Genomic DNA, 17809 nt, shown 5'->3' on the forward strand with positions numbered 1-17809 from the left:
TTTAACTTGACGAAACTTCTAAGATCACTCACACACAAATCTAATAACTCATGGAAATAGAGCATCTGAGACACAGGAAAATGGATGGGCCCAGTTACAGAAAAATCTACAGACAACTGTAGCAAATTTGCTATTCGTTATAAAAATTTTTTGCAGAGACAGATTTTTTATTATTATTGACAACCTGTAAAATTTCCAAAGACAGCAATGGACAAGGTGGTCTATTTTTCCTGGTGGCCATGTAGAAAACAGTGGGAGGTTTCTGCAGAGGAAAAAGGCAGAACGTATCTTAGAACTGTTAATGAAGTATCTGTTCTATAGCTCAAATACACGAAATAAAACTACTTGATAGTAGCAAACTTGGTGGCCTTTCAGGTTGGGAAAATGACTCTTGTGGAGGAGACCACACACTTTGCTAAGGAGTAGGTTTGTAACCTGGGTGTGTTTCAACTGCAGGCAATAGCTATGGCCTGAAGCGCCTTTAAACAGCTTAGGCTTAATTCACTGCTGGATAGAGAGCAGACTATTGTTATTCGGTAGGCTGTCTCCGAGGTGTAAACTGCACTGGCATCTCTGTTAAAGATGTAAATTGATATAACAAATAAATAAACAACAGTAGGGAAATGATACAAATACAGTATAGAATTCTGTAGCAGCATTAAGGGAAACAACAGTGTTTTTATGCTGTCGTGCCAACAAAAACAGGAACATTGAGAGGTGAATGATGTCAGTTAATTCTGGTTACATTTCAGCCTTATAGCCCAATTTTAACCACATCTACTTGGAAATAAGGGACGCGGGTGGCGCTGTGGGTTAAACCACAGAGCCTAGGACTTGCCAATCAGAAAGTCGGCGGTTCGGATCCCCGCGACAGGGTGAGTTCCCATTGCTCGGTCCCTGCTCCTGCCAATCTAGCAGCTCGAAAGCACCTCAAAGTGCAAGTAGATAAATAGGTGGGAAGGTAAACGGCGTTTCTGTGCACTGCTCTGGTTCGGCAGAAGCGGCTTAGTCATGCTGGCCACATGACCCGGAAGCTGTACGCCGGCTCCCTCGGCCAATAAAGCAAGATGAGCGCCGCAACCCCAGAGTCGGCCACGACTGGACCTAATGGTCAGGGGTCCCTTTACCTTTACCTTTACCTTTACTTGGAAATAAGTTTCAATGAGCTCACTAATGCTTATGCTCTTGAAAAGTCTGTCTAGGATAGAGCCTCAGCCTTTAGTTTGTCATTCTGTGCTTGTGGCAGAACTTACCTTTCTAATATTCATGGGGAGGGGGGGGGAAATAACTTATTTTTGCTGAACTAAAGTGCTCTTTGTCTTACGTGTAGTCCTCAAGCCCTCCTGATAGGAATCACGCAACTTCATTGCTCTGCGTTGGTGTTTAAATAATTGTGGAGGAGAAAAATTATCTAAATACAGTGGTGCCTTGGTTCTCGAACAGCTTAGTTGTCGAACAAATCGGCTGCCGAATGCCGCAAACCTGGAAGTAAGTGTTCCAGTTTGCGAACATTTTTCAAAAGCCGAACATCCGACGCTGCTTCCGCTTGGAAGCGCCTTGGTTTTCAAACAGTTTCGGAAGTCAAACGGACTCCCGGAACAGATTAAGTTCAAGAACCAAGGTACCACTGTACCTAATTTTCCTCTTTTTATTTTTTCAACGAAAAATTAGGAATCTCACTTTATTATTTACAGTCAACTTCATGAAAGATTTGCATACTAGCTGATCACTCATTTCTCTCTTCTATTGAAGATGCTACACTCATTCTATCTTCTTTCACATCCTGCCTCCTAAACTGTGTCTTTCCCCCTTCTGTCCAAATAGTATTTTATTTGAATGTGCCCAGCACCATCTACTGGGCAATATCATCACAAAAACGCATTGCTAGGATAACTGAAAACACTGGCGTGTCCTATAAAATCAAAAACATAAGATAAAATAAGATGACAGCATATACTGAAAATCAGAAAAAAACAGATTAATATTTCAAACTGCGTTTTAATGAGCTTTGCAAAGTTTTAAAACCTGTTTCGCGTTTGCAGTTTGCAAACAAGTTGTTCCAATTAAAGTATCTCTCCCTTATGATTCCTGCCTCCCAATACAGGCACCTTAAAAGGTAAAGTGTAAAGGGACCCCTGACCATTAGGTCCAGTCGTGGCCGACTCTGGGGTTGCGGCGCTCATCTCACTTTATTGGCCGAGGGAGCCGGCGTACAGCTTCTGGGTCATGTGGCCAGCATGACTAAGCCGCTTCTGGTGAACCAGAGCAGCGCACAGAAATGGCGTTTACCTTCCCACCAGAGCGGTACCTATTTATCTACTTGCACTTTGACATGCTTTCAAACTGCTAGGTTGGCAGGAGCAGGGACTGAACAACGGAAGCTCACCTTGTTGCGGGGATTTGAACCGCCGACCTTCTGATCGGCAAGCCCTAGGCTCTGTGGTTTAACCCACAGCGCCACCCGTGTCCCAGGCACCTTAAGTAGAAATAAAAAGTAATCTAAGAGTTGAATTATTTCATTTTACATCTGTTAGTGTTGCTTGACTGCCGTTAAGATTTAATAATATTTGACAAGCTGTACACCTTAACAGGCATACATTAATTATGGACCTTAAGTCTTGAAACAAAAATAACCCAGCTATATATGAAATATTAAACATCTCAGAAGAATATAGTTCAATGTGAAGAGAGTTGCTGTTTTTCTCCTTCACTTTCAGGCAGCAGTCATCTATCCAACTGCCAAGCATGGGCTACACATGTTATTAATCGCAGGGTTATAGTCATAATCTAAAGCACTGCTTTTTTTGAGGTAAAAAGTAAGTTACCTTAAAAAGAGACAAGTTGTGCGGTGTTGCTCACATCGTAAGTTGGCAAGAATACATTTAAAATCCTGTTAAATGAAAAACAAAAATTATATTTAAGGAAGTAACCTAAATTGTGTCATATATCTGCACCAATTTTTATATAGTAGAAAAACTATAAAACTTGGGACCTAGATACTTGATGGAACGCTTTCTCCCACATAGACCTGCCTGTGGGGGACGCTCTTCGAGGGGTGCCAGTTATCTGAAGCTTGTTACATAGCTGCCCAAGGCAGGACCTACTTGGTGGTGGTGCCCTAATAGGAAACTCCTCCTCCTCTGAAATAGAATTGGCACCAAGTTTTCAGCAGCAGCCAAAAGGACATGCTTGTTTACTCAGGCATTTTTGGGGGTTTAATGCTGTTTGCTCATTATTTTACTGGCGGTCAATATTGTGAATAACATTTTCTTTCTTGCGTTTCATCTTATATGTATTTCAGTGGTACCTCAGGTTACATACGCTTCAGGTTACATACGCTTCAGGTTACAGACTCCACTAACCCAGAAATAGTACCTCAGGTTAAGAACTTTGCTTCAGGATGAGAACAGAAATCGTGCTCCAATGGCGTGGCGGCAGCATGAGGCCCCATTAGCTAAAGTGGTGCCTCAGGTTAAGAACAGTTTCAGGTTAAGAACGGACCTCCGGAACGAATTAAGTACTTAACCCGAGGTACCACTGTACTTTAAAGTTATCTAATGCATCCACTGTGAGACTGTTGTTACAACGAAGGACAGGCAACAAAAAATTTAAATCAGTGTGATAAAATAATTTACCATGGCTTTGTTTCCGTATTTTGATAACAATGAACTTGGTTGTGTCAGGGTGATGTTTTGTTTTGTTTTGTTTGTTAACATCTTTTGTTGTTAGGCAATTTGGGCCTCCATAGTAACAGGGTAAAGATATAACATGTCTCAATCTGTTCAACGTGTATCCCACAGATTGTACACCCCTTCCCTTCCACCTCCCCTGTGTGAATTCAAACTTGCTTCCCTTTTATGCATTATCTATGGAGTAGCACTGTACAGTGGTACCTCGAGTTACAAACGCCTCAGGTTATAAACGCTTCAGGTTACAAACTCCGCTAACCTGGAAGAGTTACCTCGAGTTGAGAACTTTGCCCCAGGATGAGAATGGAAATTGTGTGCCCGCGGCGCAGCCGCAGCAAGAGGCGCCATTAGCAAAAGCACGCCTCTAGTTAAGAACAGCTTCAGGTTAACTAGAGGTACCACTGTATCTGCAGCAGGTTAAATGCAAACGATGGTTAACATATGGTTTTCCCAGTAGTGATGTATGGAAGTGAGAGCTGGACCATAAAGAAGGCTGATCGCCGAAGAAGTGATGCTTTTGAATTATGGTGCTGGAGGAGACTCTTGAGAGTCCCATGGACTGCAAGAAGATCAAACGTATCCATTCTTAAGGAAATCAGCCCTGAGTGCTCACTGGAAGGGCAGATCGTGCAGCTGAGGCTCCAATACTTTGGCCACCTCAGGAGAAGAGATGACTCCCTGGAAAAGACCCTGATGTTGGGAAAGATGGAGGGCACAAGGAGAAGGGGACGACAGAGGACAAGATGGTTGGACAGTGTTCTCGAAGCTACCAGCATGAGTCTGACCAAACTGCGGGAGGCAGTGGAAGACAGGAGTACCTGGCGTGCTCTGGTCCATGGGGTCACGAAGAGTCGGACACGACTGAACGACTAAACAACAAAAATGGTTAACATTAAATCAAAATTTGAATCCAGGATTTCTTAGCATCAGGCATGCCAACTCGTATGGGGCTGAGTAACCTCAGCCCCCTGCCATAGTTTTCCTCTGGGGGTCCAGCCCTATGAATATTTGTTTCACCCTGCCCATGCCCCCAACGCTGGACTCTCCTTCCCCCGCTTGCATGTTCCTTTCCTCCATGTGGTTTGGCACCAACCAGCTAAGCAGAAGCGGGCAGTCGGGAGAGCCAGGGGAGACGGCGCCTTCCTGCAGCAGGGACAGCGTCCCCCTTGGGGGCCAACCCCCAAAATACTGTGCTTGCAGCCAGAGTGCTGATGAGTGCACCTGGTTAGCGGCAGCTGGCAAAGGAGATGCAGGCACTTGGCAGCAGCTGGAGGAAGGAGGGAGAAAGGCAGGCAGAGCAAGCGGCCTGTACATGCTGCCACTACCGCCACAAACCCCCTGCACTTCCTGCGCTTGTCTGGGTGCATGCCATCCTGACCCCGGGCTCAGAAGGAGCTTAGCATTAGCCACGGAGCATATGCAACATTACATCATGGATAATATGGGAAAGGGAAGGGGGGTTTTGCATGGCAGAAAGGTGCAAGGAGAACATTGTGGATCGCTCTCAATCCTTTAATAACGATTAAGATATTAGGAAACATTGTTACTAGTTATTGTTTATGGACCAGACCAAAAAGGGCAAAGATACAAAGGAGCAGCTCTGATTTGATGGCAAAAGTGAAGGCAGCATTTCTCCCTGTTAACCTCAGCCACTGAGCCAGGTGATAGGCCTTTGCTTGAGCAAGGCAAAATCTTCACTTTCTAAAATGTGCCATAACTTCTATCAGCAAAAAACCCATAAATAATTAAAGTTAATGCCTGGAAGTTGGCACCAGCTACCAATGTGATGACTCAACCTCTTGTACCTTCATTCACTACAGATTCAGCTACAAAAGCTAGGAGTTATTAAAAATGCATGAAGAAATTCTATAAGTATTAATATTCCACTTCTTTAAATGTTCATTTTGACGTAAGCAGCGTTGGAAGGGGTGATCTTTTTCCAGAAGTCTTTTTCACCTTCCTGACCTGATAACTCTTGTTTCCTCTGAGAAACAAACACTTAACACACATTAGAGGAGCCTCTCACTTTCTAGGGCATGGAATTGCTGAATACTGCTCTCTCGCCTTTTTGTTTCTGCTACACACATTCCCCACCCCCGCATACTCCTATCAGAGTAAATTTCTGTCAAATGCAGTTCTAATTCCTCCAGCCATTATCAGAAGATTCAATATACAGTGGTACCTCGGGTTAAGTACTTAATTTGTTCCGGAGGTCCATTCTTAACTTGAAACTGTTCTTAACCTGAAGCACCACTTTAGCTAATGGGGCCTCCTGCTGCTGCCGCGCCGCCGGAGCCCGATTTCTGTTCTCATCCGGAAGCAAAGTTCTTAACCTGAAGCACTATTTCTGGGTTAGCGGAGTCTGTAACCTGAAGCATATGTAACCTGAAGCGTATATAACCCGAGGTACCACTGTAATGCTAGATATAAATAAATTGGTTTTTAAAGAAATGTAAGACTGCCCCATAAACAAACATATACCTGAGGTCTCTGGGGTCAGGGGCAGCTGGTCTTTATGGGCTCCTCAAATCCTATCCACTCAGCCCAGCTGGAATTCAAATCAATCAGCTGGTGGAAAAACCTGGCAATCCCCAGTGGCCAGCCTGGGAATTCCCCAATCTGCTGGCTGCTGGTCCCCAGGCATTGCTCCCTGGGGGGGGGGGAGTTCTCTGCAACAGGCCACAACAGCTGCTCACCCCCTGACCAGCTAACCAGCCATTCCCATACTATGGGTGCCAATGAGAATGTCATTAGTTGGATCAACATCTTAGCTTGCATAGCCATGCATAGCACCTGTTGTGCCTTCTAACCCTAGTTACTATGCCAATGGGACTCAGGTGGTGCTGTGGGTTAAACCACAGAGCCTAGGGCTTGCCGATCAGAAGGTCGGCGGTTCAAATCCCAGTGACGTTGTGAGCTCCTGTTGCTTGATCCCTGCTCCTGCCAACCTAGCAGTTTGAAAGCACGCCAAAAAGTGCAAGTATATAAATAGGTACCACTCTGGCGGGAAGGTAAATGGTGTTTCCGTGCGCTGCTCTGGTTCGCCAGAAGTGTCTTAGTCATGCTGGCCACATGACCCGGAAGCTGTATGCCGGCTCCCTCGGCCAGTAAAGCGAGGTGAGCGCCGCAGTCCCAGAGTTGTCCGCGACTGGACCTAATGGTCAGGGGTCCCTTTACCTTTACTATGCCAATTTAAGCATTAAAGTTTGGGACAGATACCGTACTCCGGGTCCAAGTTCTTCATCCTCCAGTGAGAGCCAGGACAGGTGCTAAGAGTCCAGAACCGCTGCCCACCACACCCAAGCCATGCCGTTTGAGCCTCATGCGGTCTTCCTGTCTGCCACCGCCACCACTGTGGATCTGACAAGGACTTGCACGGTGTTCCTGCCACTCACTGCATGCTCAGAATGGTGGCCAGAGTGGTGTGTTCCAAGCCATCATATTTTGGCAGCTTGCGCCACTGCGCCTTGCCAAGATAGCAGCCAGCTCTCTAAGCATGCACGCCTCTGAAGAAGAGGACACGAGTGTGGGAAAACTCCAGGGCTCCCCTGTGAAGAACTGAGTCTTAGGTAGAGTTAACAATGAAGATTAAAGTTTATTTCAAACACATATATTTGAAACACTGTCACTCTATTCCCTTTCTCGTCCCTGTCTCTCACTCACTCTGACTCCTCTATCTCCCCTCCCAAAAGAACCAACCGAATTCACTGTCAAAACCTCTTAAAATCAGGTAGGCTCCGCCTCTGGGCTTTCTTATTGGTCAACCTATTAAGCTTTTCTCTCCCCCAATATAAACGTATCCCCAAAGAATGGGCAAACACCACAATGAGAAATATATTTTTCAGAGCTTTTGGCATAACGTCTCACAATCAACAGCTGAGAAAGAACACAGAAGACAAAAGTTGGGGAAGCAGGAGGCCGAGGTGCAAGGACAATGACAAACTGGCACGTTTGGGGTGGGACATAGCAGATAAATGTAAAAAAGGGAAGGACAAGATACAGACAAGCACAAGAGAGTACTCAAGAGGAGGCTGTTACTGAGGGAGTAATTAACACATAAAAAAGATGAGAGGAAACGGCGAAGTCGGGGAGTGGGGTGAGAATTTCACAGACATGCACTTCAAGCATTGCAGGCACAACTGTAGACAGAGGAAGAGGCTAGAAGAAAGAGGCCGCATCAAATATGAAAAAATTATCTGCTTTGAGAGAAGGCAGGAAACAAACCGACACTCTATAAGAGATGGGGAGCAGACAATTTCCTTTTGGGTGGTACTTCCTTCCTTTGGCACCAGGAGGGTCACAATCCCACTTTGCAGGCATCCTAGTGCCAACAGAGAAACAGATCTGACAGGGTGCAGTTTTCAAAGTCATGGCTCTTCTGGCCTTATCCTGACATTTATTTTCTCAGAAAACTTAACTTGAATACAGTGGTACCTCGGGTTACAGACGCTTCAGGTTACAGACTCCTCTAACCCAGAAATAGTACCTCAGGTTAAGAACTTTGCTTCAGGATGAGAACAGAAATTGTACGGTGGTGGCAGCGGGAGGCTTCATTATCTAAAGTGGTACCTCAGGTTAAGAACAGTTTCAGGTTAAGAACGGACCTCCAGAACGAATTAAGTTCTTAACCCGAGGTACCACTGTAGTGGCTTTCCAAGTCCCAAATGTTACCTTATCTGTTTCCACAGCTCATGCCACGGGGGGGGGGGGGGGGTTCCTGAGCAAACACATTGTGTGAATGGTGTAGATGCAGGCAGCTCAACATGACACAAATGTTCCCAGAAGTTTTTGTTCCATTTAATTTTTGCTCCCAGAGATCAATCCTATCTCTCTATCCGTTTGAGTTCAATGAGGTGTGCTCCCTGGAAAGTAGGTGCAGGATTTCAGCCTTAGGCTTACTAGCATAGTGTTTCTTCACCGCTACCATTCGCACACAGCACTTCTGCATGGAAATCATTACAGGAATATATGAACAATATGTGCTAATGGACCCTAAATGTACCCGCGTGCAAGAGAGAAACCACCAGCTTTCGTTTCCAGTACATTTAAGTGCATGTTGGATCCAAACCAGAATGGGATTAGAGACTGAAGGGAAGAAAATCCAACTCTTTGTTTTCCCTGAAAGCTCATTTTAATCTCTTGGAAGTATCTTTCCTCAGTAACAATCATAAAATTATATTGCCGATTCACAATTTGTAACTTGTAGTTAACCACAGGAAGATGTTTATCAGCTTGCAAGGTAATTTTTAGAATGCGGAACACAATTTAATACAAATTCGACTTAAGTGTTGTATAACTCTCATTTAATTATATTAAACTCGCACGGCTTCCATTCTTGGTGGTTTATGCTGAATGTGTTGACAACTCAAATCAGAACATGAACTGATATTTTCACAAAGGAAAGTGCTATAGGAATAAAGCATCAAAAGTCATGTAAGACATTGTGTATGTAAACTAATATATTGTCACATCATTTCCCTATGAGTAATCATGTTTAAATCCCATTATAGAAAACAATGTAAGACTATTCCTGGACTGTACCACTTCAGACCTGCAAGTGTGAGATCTCTAGTTTTAGTGCTCCTCTCATATTTTACACACAAAACTCTTAATGTCGGAGAAGTTAAGTTACATGTCTTTATAACATCTGTTTTTCCATGTGCAAGCAACTTTTAAAAGAAGAAAACAAAACAAAAGGACTGCATTTAATTGTGATTTACCCAGTCTATAGTTTCCAGTGGCAAAGCCCTAAATCAGTTTTACGACACAATGAACTGCCTGTCACACTTTCACTGAATCAAGCTACCTTATTTTTTCACTGCGCAGCGATCCCTCTTGCTGTTCTGGCTTCTGAGATTCAGAATATTTTTTTTCTTGTTTTCCTCCTCCAAAAACTAGGTGCGTCTTGTGGTCTGGTGCGTCTTATAGAGCGAAAAATACGGTATTTGGAATCCAGCTGCCATTAGGGCTAATGTGTCAAATCAATGATATACTGTAGGTCTTTTTGTGGGTATGCAAAGTTTGGAGGAGGTAGGGTCACCATGAGCATTTTGCAGTCACATCTTCTAAACATCAAAATTCAAGAGAGGGAGGTTTTTTAGTGGCGTAAGAGAAAGAGCTGGAAAAGGCCAGTATTGTTATTCAACCTGATTGGGGTTTCAGAATAACGAGAAAGAAGCAGAACTAATTCATTTATTCTGTTAATCATGTTTCTGTGATTCCGTACGTCCTCCATTTGAGCTCAGCTGGCTTTCCTGGTTCTTTCCAGCTGCTCATTTTATCTCCTGAATAACCCTGCAAGGTAATTAAACTGGGAGGTGGCCCAGTGTAACCTGCTGAGAGCCACATGAATTCAAGGAGCACTATGCTGGATGATTTAATCCGATTCATAGTGAGAAGACATGATAAATCCAGCTTTTACCATTTATCTTTTAAATACAGCAGGCTTTCCAAGTCCACAGGACAGGGATTTTATGAGATGAATCATAAAACATTAGTAAACAATTTTAGTTAAGTGTCTCTAAACAACTCTCCATCCAAATGTTTTGAAGAATAAACTTCCGGGATCCATCAAGCTCTGATTAATAGACCTCTATAAAACATACATCAACTTAATGTCAATCCAGTCTAATTATCAGATAGCTCTTCCTCAACTTAACAGTCAGCATGGCATGACATGAAGTACTTACGCAAGACTTACTTCGAAGCAGGGCTGGTCAGAGCTCAGCCCCAGAATCTGTTTCAAAACCAGGTCTCAGCCAGGGTTTTGAACATGTGAAACAGAGTAGTAGTATTATTTTGTACCACAGAAAAGCCAAAGCCAGCTCTCAGAAAGCTGTGACTATGGAACAGGGTTTCCAGGCACGTAAATACAGTTTCCAAGCAGACTTCTGTCCCATGCCTTTTTAGAAAGAAAACACTACACAGGAATGATATTTTCAAGCCAAGTGTTAAGGTGCTTTATCATTAAGATAGCGATTTGAAGACTGGACCTACCCCACACTTACAAAGTATCTCTGCTTTTCAAAGATAGTTCTTTATGTTACAGTTCTTTATGTTACAGCAATAATATAATACAAAGCAATATTACATTGTTAATAGACAACCCACTAATTTGTGGGAGAGGCTCAAGTGCATAATGCAACTTTAAAGGTAAAGGTACCCCTGACCGTTAGGTCCAGTTGTGGACAACTCTGGGGTTGCAGCGCTCATCTCACTCTATAGGTCGAGGGAGCCAGCATTTGTCTGCAGACAGCTTCCGGGTCATGTGGCCAGCATGACCAAGCCGCTTCTGGCGAACCAGAGCAGCGCATGGAAATGCCATTTACCTTCCCGCCGGAGCAGTACCTATTTATCTACTTGCACTGATGTGCTTTCAAACTGCTAGGTGGGCAGGAGCTGGAACCGAACAACAGGAACTCACCCCATCGTGGGGATATGAACCACCGACCTTCTGATCAGCAAGCCCTAATGCAACTTTAAGGTAAAGGGACCCCTGACCATTAGGTCCAGTCGTGACCGACTCAGGGGTTGCGGCGCTCATCTCGCTTTATTGGCCGAGGGAGCCAGTGTTTGTCCGCAGACAGCTTCCGGGTCATGTGGCCAGCATGACAAAGCTTCAGCGCACAGAAACACCGTTTACCTTCCCACCGGAGTGGTACCTATTTATCTACTTGCACTTTGACGTGCTTTCTAACTGCTAAGTTGACAGGAAATGCAACTTTAGGTGGATGCAATTAAAACAATTAAAGTGCTTTGTTACCCTAGTGCAACAAACCCACTTCAAAAATCAAAACAAAAATTCCCCCAGACTTTTTCCAATTAGGAAAGTGATGGGAAAAGTGCTGGAATGAACAAATGATTAACGGGAACACCCTGCAAGCAAATTATGTTGGATGCAAGATGACTGCTCATTGTTGTAAAGCAAATCAGAACAAATGCTAAACAAAGACCAGAGATAGTCTCCCTGTCGCGTAAGCTTTGTGGAAGCGAGTTAAGATGAATACTGAATTAATAGGTCATCTGGAGGAGCCCGGTGCTGTTCTTGTGTGGAATAGAAATGAATTCCTGAAATTCAGACATTGAGGGGGTTGTAAAATGCCAAAGGGTTGTTCTGTCTAAATGATAAATATGTTTCTGTTTTTAAAAGTGTTCCCTCTAGGTCAGGCTTAGGCTGTAATTTTGATGAACAGAGTAGCTCTAATCTACACCTAAGTGCCAGGATAGTAAATCATCTTGGGTAATACAGTCAACTTCCTTTAGAAAGCCCATGAATTTTGTTTCTGTGCTGTTCATTTGCACTACTTGCAGTTGTGAAGTGAAAACATTTATAGAGGCCTCCTCCTTCCCCCCAGCCCCAGGAGTTTAGAAGGCTTTTAAAGTACCTTTTTATTTCTTTATTCCATTATTCAATTCCCCTAAGTAGGCATATTCCTATAGAGTTTAAGCTTCAGTCTCTTGCAATATAAAACAAGAGGAATGAAGGCACTGCTGAGTCTAAAATATTAATAATACATAAAGGTTAGTGGAGCTAAACGTTCCTATAGGTGACTGGCAAACACTCTCCCTTTCTCGGAAGAAGATAACCTGCTAAAATCTAATTATTCAAGGGAGATATATTTCATAATGCAATAAATAAAGAACATATAGTGCACACAAGCCTTCATCTACTGTTGCTGTAGGACCGTCTCAATTTGTTTCTAAGTGGTGATTAGAAGCGAATACCACACAAGTTCCACTAAAATTTAAGGATGGATGTGTAACATGCTTGGAGGATTCTACCAACGAACACAAAATTCCAGTAGCATTCTTCTATGCCATTCCTCTGCTACAGACTTTGCATCAGACCTCTTACATCTTTTTTGCTAAAATGAGAATTTCTGTTTTAACACTTGCATTGCTACCATCATGAACTATATCGCTCATGAAGTTCATTTAATAAAATACGTTTTACCCTTCTCTCATTTTTAAAAACAAAAAAGGACTCTTAATAGACTTTTTTTTTTACAGATGCATGACAGTTTCAAAGTTAAAATACTAACGATTAGTATATCCTTTCCAGATTACCAGCAATTTCAAAGTGAGGTGCAGCTCAATCCTTATTTATTTGGATATATTCATTATATTGTATTCATTATGTTTATTGGGCCTTACCTGAAGGTAAGGCACAAGATTGCAGTATTCATTGTTAATTCATTGTTTTTCTTCCCAGAACTTCATAAGCCAGGAAAGTCAAGGAAGTTCTCATTCTTAAAATATTTGGAAAAGGTAAATCTCATTTCTGTTTTTCACTTCAAGCAACTGGAATTTGTGGGTATATAGCACATTGCTGATACTTAAGTGAAAAGGAGGGGGAAAGGCTGGCAATGATCTCCTTATTTGGAAAATTTGATGTTACCTTGTGTACATAGGAGTAATCAAAGATAATGCAATAAATGTGCGTAATTACTAACGCAGCAATGTGTTGTGAGTCGAGGACCTTCCACCCGCTTGGGATAAATAAGGCACAAGACACGTTTATTTTAGTTTATTGGGTTAAATAAGGCCACAACTTCATTGATTGCAGCATGTGAGAGGTATTGGCTTAGGCACTGGATTAACAATCAACATATGACCCCACCCCACACAGCAGGGAGTCATTTGAAGGTTAACACCCAGTGGGAGGAGCTTGTTGATGCAAATACAACTGGAAGCTTGTGGCATCGGACAGGACCCACAACCTCCAGATTCCTTTAATGGAATACCCAACAAGGGTGATGACCACGACCTGCCCTCCAACACTCAACAGACACTCCAATGCCTAACCACCAATACCTGAAAAGTTGTGACGATTTGCTACGAGGGAGACGAAACACCAAGAGGCTGGTGCCAATTTGCCAAATGGATAAAAATTCCTACCAGGTCCCCTGGTCAACCAAGGCAACCAACCACGGTCCATAGCAAGGTCAAAAAGCAAGAATTATGACCTAAGGGAGGGCAGGCGGGTGATCTGAAGGTACCGGGAAGCAGAGTGAAGACACAAGGCTGCCGCATCCGCTTGAATGTGGCTCAACCCCGCCCACGAGCCAGCCCTATTGGCTGGCCCAATGGGCGAGGGCGCGGCAGCCAGGACAGTGACACAGGAGGCTGACCATGCCCCCCTGCTGGCGTGGGACTGGTTCCTACTCACAACACCTCCCCTCTGTGAAGAGGAGAGGCCTTTCCATAAAACACATTATACAGATACAATCTTAGCAATATTTACAGTTATTTTTAACCCTGTTTCTCTACTTTTTCTAAAGGAAACAGGCTGTCAGGGAACTGCCATCGGAGTCAAGGGTGGTGGTAAGGCTCCCCAATGACGCTGGAGAGGGAACCAGCAAGGAGAGAGGGGGAGCGTCCGCTGGGGAAGGAAATAGACATGACGCCAGGGAGAAAGGGGAGGCTGAGGGAGCTTCGGAGGGAAGGCTCCAGGACTCTTCCAGTGAAGCCAGCGGGGAGAGCACAGGACCTCCTCTTGGGACGCCCACTCTGCGCAGAAAGCTTCCGCGCAGAGAAGCTAGGCAGCGACTTGGTGTCAAGGAACTCTTATGTTGGAAGAAATTCAGGAAACGCCCACTGACGGATACTGCCAGTGATTGAGACAGTCATGGAGTACTGACTGTCCAGTCAGGGGAAAGTTTTAACCAAACTACTCAGCTTGGAGCAGTTTGCCCCTTACGCACAAGCAACCCCAAACCCCATTACACAGGCATTCAGTAGCTGGCATAGATATGGTTAAGCAACATTGAGTTATACTGTACATTCTTTCATGAGTGGAAAAAATCCTGCAGCATTCCCTGTGTCCGTTAAAAAAAAAATCTAACCTGATAATTCTGTCCCTTTTCCTATCCCTGTTACTGCTTTAAAATCTTATGAATGTCCATTCACAAGTCAGTCCCAAAGTGTTCAGTGAAGCTTGCCCTATGGACAGTGTGCACAGGATTGCAACCTGAACATAATATTCATAACTTTATATGGCAGCTATTAAAGGCGTGCTACCCTGTTACGTCCTAATACAATACTCATTCCTCCTTCACCAGAAAAATGAAGAGTACAATGGGGAGGGGTGGGGTAGAGAATGGCAGATGCTTCTACATATGATATCAATACCCACAAATCACAGATTCATGACTTAAATACCTGGCTTGAGTAAGCTATTCCTATCGCCAAGAGAGATTTCTCACCTATTTCGCTCATGGAACTGAGTGCATAATGTGCCCACGACCCAGCAGTAAAAAAACCTGCTCTTGTAAAAACAAGCAAGAACTTCGACATTAGAGTTCTTCAAATGACAAAATGTAATTCACCTGCCAATGCAGATTAGATCATATGGTTTTCTACAGTACAGTATCATAAGTAGATGATGGGTGACAACATGCTGAAGAGAATTTCTATAGTGTCATCCTACGCATCTTTACTTTGAAGGAAGTCCCGTTTAATTTGATTTGGTTCCCATTTAATCTGAGGCTCTTGTATATGCCACAAAGGTTAAAATTGTTTTCTTGGCCTGTAACTCAATCAGTTTAAAATACATTTCTTCACCAGCTGTTGAAGAACCATCAGCACAGGTCAACTCTGCAAAAGAGAACTTGTTTGCAACTGAAAATAAGGTGGCATTTTGATAGCCGGTGCTAAGGCAAGACTGAAGTGTGATTATCCTCATGTGCACGATTATCATTTGAATCTATGTGATGTTAGCTGACCTGCATTTTCTGCTAATGATAGATGCTACGGTGCCAATTACGTATTTTTCTTTTGTTCACCACCATATTTATATCTGATTATTCTATTTATATCCGCTGTCATGAGAACGCAAGGCTGCCCTGTCCATTGCTATTTGAAACCTTGCTATGGCATATGATGGAAACAAATATTCATAACTGGAACAATTTAACAATGGATTTACACCTAGTAAGGACTGCTCTAGAACAGCAACAACAGAAGGTGACTATCTGTATGCTGATAGGGCGTTGAAGGGGTGACACTTGGGGCAACCATTAAGCCACTTCTTTTAACGCAAAATGAGAGGGAACTTCTTGTTATGTACTGAGTTGAATAGGATCCAAAATGCAGCAGTCTGATTGGTCCTAGAACAATAGGATTCAGAATGCAGCAGTCTGATTGGTCCTAGAACAATGCAGCAGTATGATTGGTCTGCAGGAGCCACCCAATCCAGCTCCAGATGGAAGTGAATCCACAACCTGATTGGCCTACAGGAGAATTCCAGAATTAGCCAATCACGTGCAGCCCATTGTGTAAATAATGTATATAAAGCAGATCCTTTGGGGAAACTTTCATTCCTCCTCACCACTATGAGCTGAATAAAGAGCATGAAATCCACTCTCGACTCTGAGTATATTTCACTTCTCATATCCTGATTGGGGCTGTGCCTGCCAAACAAGAATTGGAGCTCTGCATTCACCTGTCTAGAACCATTTTTCAAGCAAATCACTTGCAGTGATAGACAGGCCAAAAGAAGTATTAGAATCCCAGTTTGTTCCTTCTGCCTGCATCTTCCTGACTGGCTCAATCCTTGCAGGGACAACTGTTTATATATTGTTCTTTATCTAGTTTTGTGATGTCACATCTTGCTAGTTTGTCTGGCATTAGACTCATCCCTGGCAACTTTAATACAGTAGTACCTCAGGTTAAGAACTTAATTCGTTCTGGAGGTCCGTTCTTAACCTGAAACTGTTCTTAACCTTAGGGACCACTTTAGCTAATGGGGCCTCCTGCTGCTGCTGTGCTGCACGATTTCTGTTCTCATCCTGAAGCAAAGTTCTTAACCTGAGGTACCATTTCTGGGTTAGCACAGTCTATAACCTGAAGCTTCTGTAACCTGAAGTGTATGTAACCTGAGGTACCACAGTATGAACATATTATGAAGTTTATTTAAAGTCTTTTACAGGAAAATTCAGTTTGTTTCACTGTAAGTCAAAATAAATGCATGTGCCATTTTAGGGGGGTGATTTGTGTACATACCTCCTTGTCAATCACAGCAAGTTCTGAATCAGATTTACATATAACTGAAGTAGGGCATCTTGTATTAGTCAACAGGCAGGTTTCCTTTGGGGAATAAAAAGAGTTTCAAGTTTATCTTCATATAGGATTGCACAGAAGTATGTGCAAGAGTTTACTACCAGAATTACAGTATATTAGAATATAGAAGTAGCTACAAACCATACCTCCGACACCCAATTGAGAACATCCAGAAAACACGAGAGGTTACTTGTTATTTAAAACATATAATTAGAATTATCAGAAAAAGAAAATATCACTGAAGAGCTTCTCTTTCATATCTCTACACTGCAAATCAGCATTTCCCACAAATTGTTTGACAATACATGGACGGCAATAGTTACCCCTATAAAATTTCCCTCTTCAATTTCATATAATGTATCAGGGGTTAAAATCGTTGCATCATCTATAACGATTTTCAGTTTGCCAGACAACACTAAATAGCATTCCGTTGCTACGTGTCCTTGACGGATAATGATTGTCCCAGCTTCATACCTGTTTTGAAAATATAACAACATCAACAGAAATTACTGCAGGTAAAATAAAGGGATGCGTGTGCAGCTATTAGTAGTTTGGTGACCAAAATGAAAACCTTCATTAAGGCGTGGATATCATTTTAAAAAATATTTATTATCCTATGAGTGGATCTTCCTATACACAGAACCAACTTAGAGTGCAAGTAAAAGAATAAAAAATATTAGCCTTCTCACCAATAAAGCAATCCAATGACCACTTACTGTTGGTATATCATTGATTTTAATAATAAGACTTCTCCTGGTAGGCATTTTTATATCAGCCAAATGAAGAAGTATATTGCTGTGGGACATTTTCAGGCAGGAGACTGTGTGTGTGTGTGTGTGTGTGTGTGTGTGTGTGTGTGTGTGTGTGAATCAGACCACTTATAGGCCCACTTACAGACACCTGGAAGCCTGCATAAACCTCACTGACACTTTCCATAGGCTGCTCCCACAACACCAGCATCTACATCACTACTGGTGGTAGTACAGTGGTACCTCAGGTTACATATACTTCAGGTTACATACGCTTCAGGTTACAGACTCCGCTAACCCAGAAATAGTGCT

At 43.1% G+C, this 17809-nt stretch overlaps 2 protein-coding genes across 1 annotated transcript in view; one reads left to right on the plus strand and one right to left on the minus strand.

Annotated features, from left to right (window-relative positions):
* Nucleotides 1-17809, plus strand: part of EXOC1L (exocyst complex component 1 like) — a gene marked incomplete at its 5' end in the record, with an annotated part of 112863 nt that overhangs the window by 69992 nt on the left and 25062 nt on the right.
* Nucleotides 1-17809, minus strand: part of LOC307223799 (cGMP-dependent protein kinase egl-4-like) — a gene marked incomplete at its 5' end in the record, with an annotated part of 42167 nt that overhangs the window by 8987 nt on the left and 15371 nt on the right. Inside the window, 4 exons of the mRNA XM_079990101.1 lie at nt 185-262; nt 2826-2890; nt 16692-16775; nt 17072-17222. Coding sequence (XP_079846227.1) covers nt 185-262; nt 2826-2890; nt 16692-16775; nt 17072-17222 — 378 coding nt within the window. The remainder of the gene's footprint in view (nt 1-184; nt 263-2825; nt 2891-16691; nt 16776-17071; nt 17223-17809) is intronic.

This window comes from Podarcis cretensis (genome assembly GCF_951804945.1).
Source record: "Podarcis cretensis genome assembly, chromosome: 9".
Classification (NCBI taxonomy): Eukaryota; Metazoa; Chordata; class Lepidosauria; order Squamata; family Lacertidae; genus Podarcis; species Podarcis cretensis.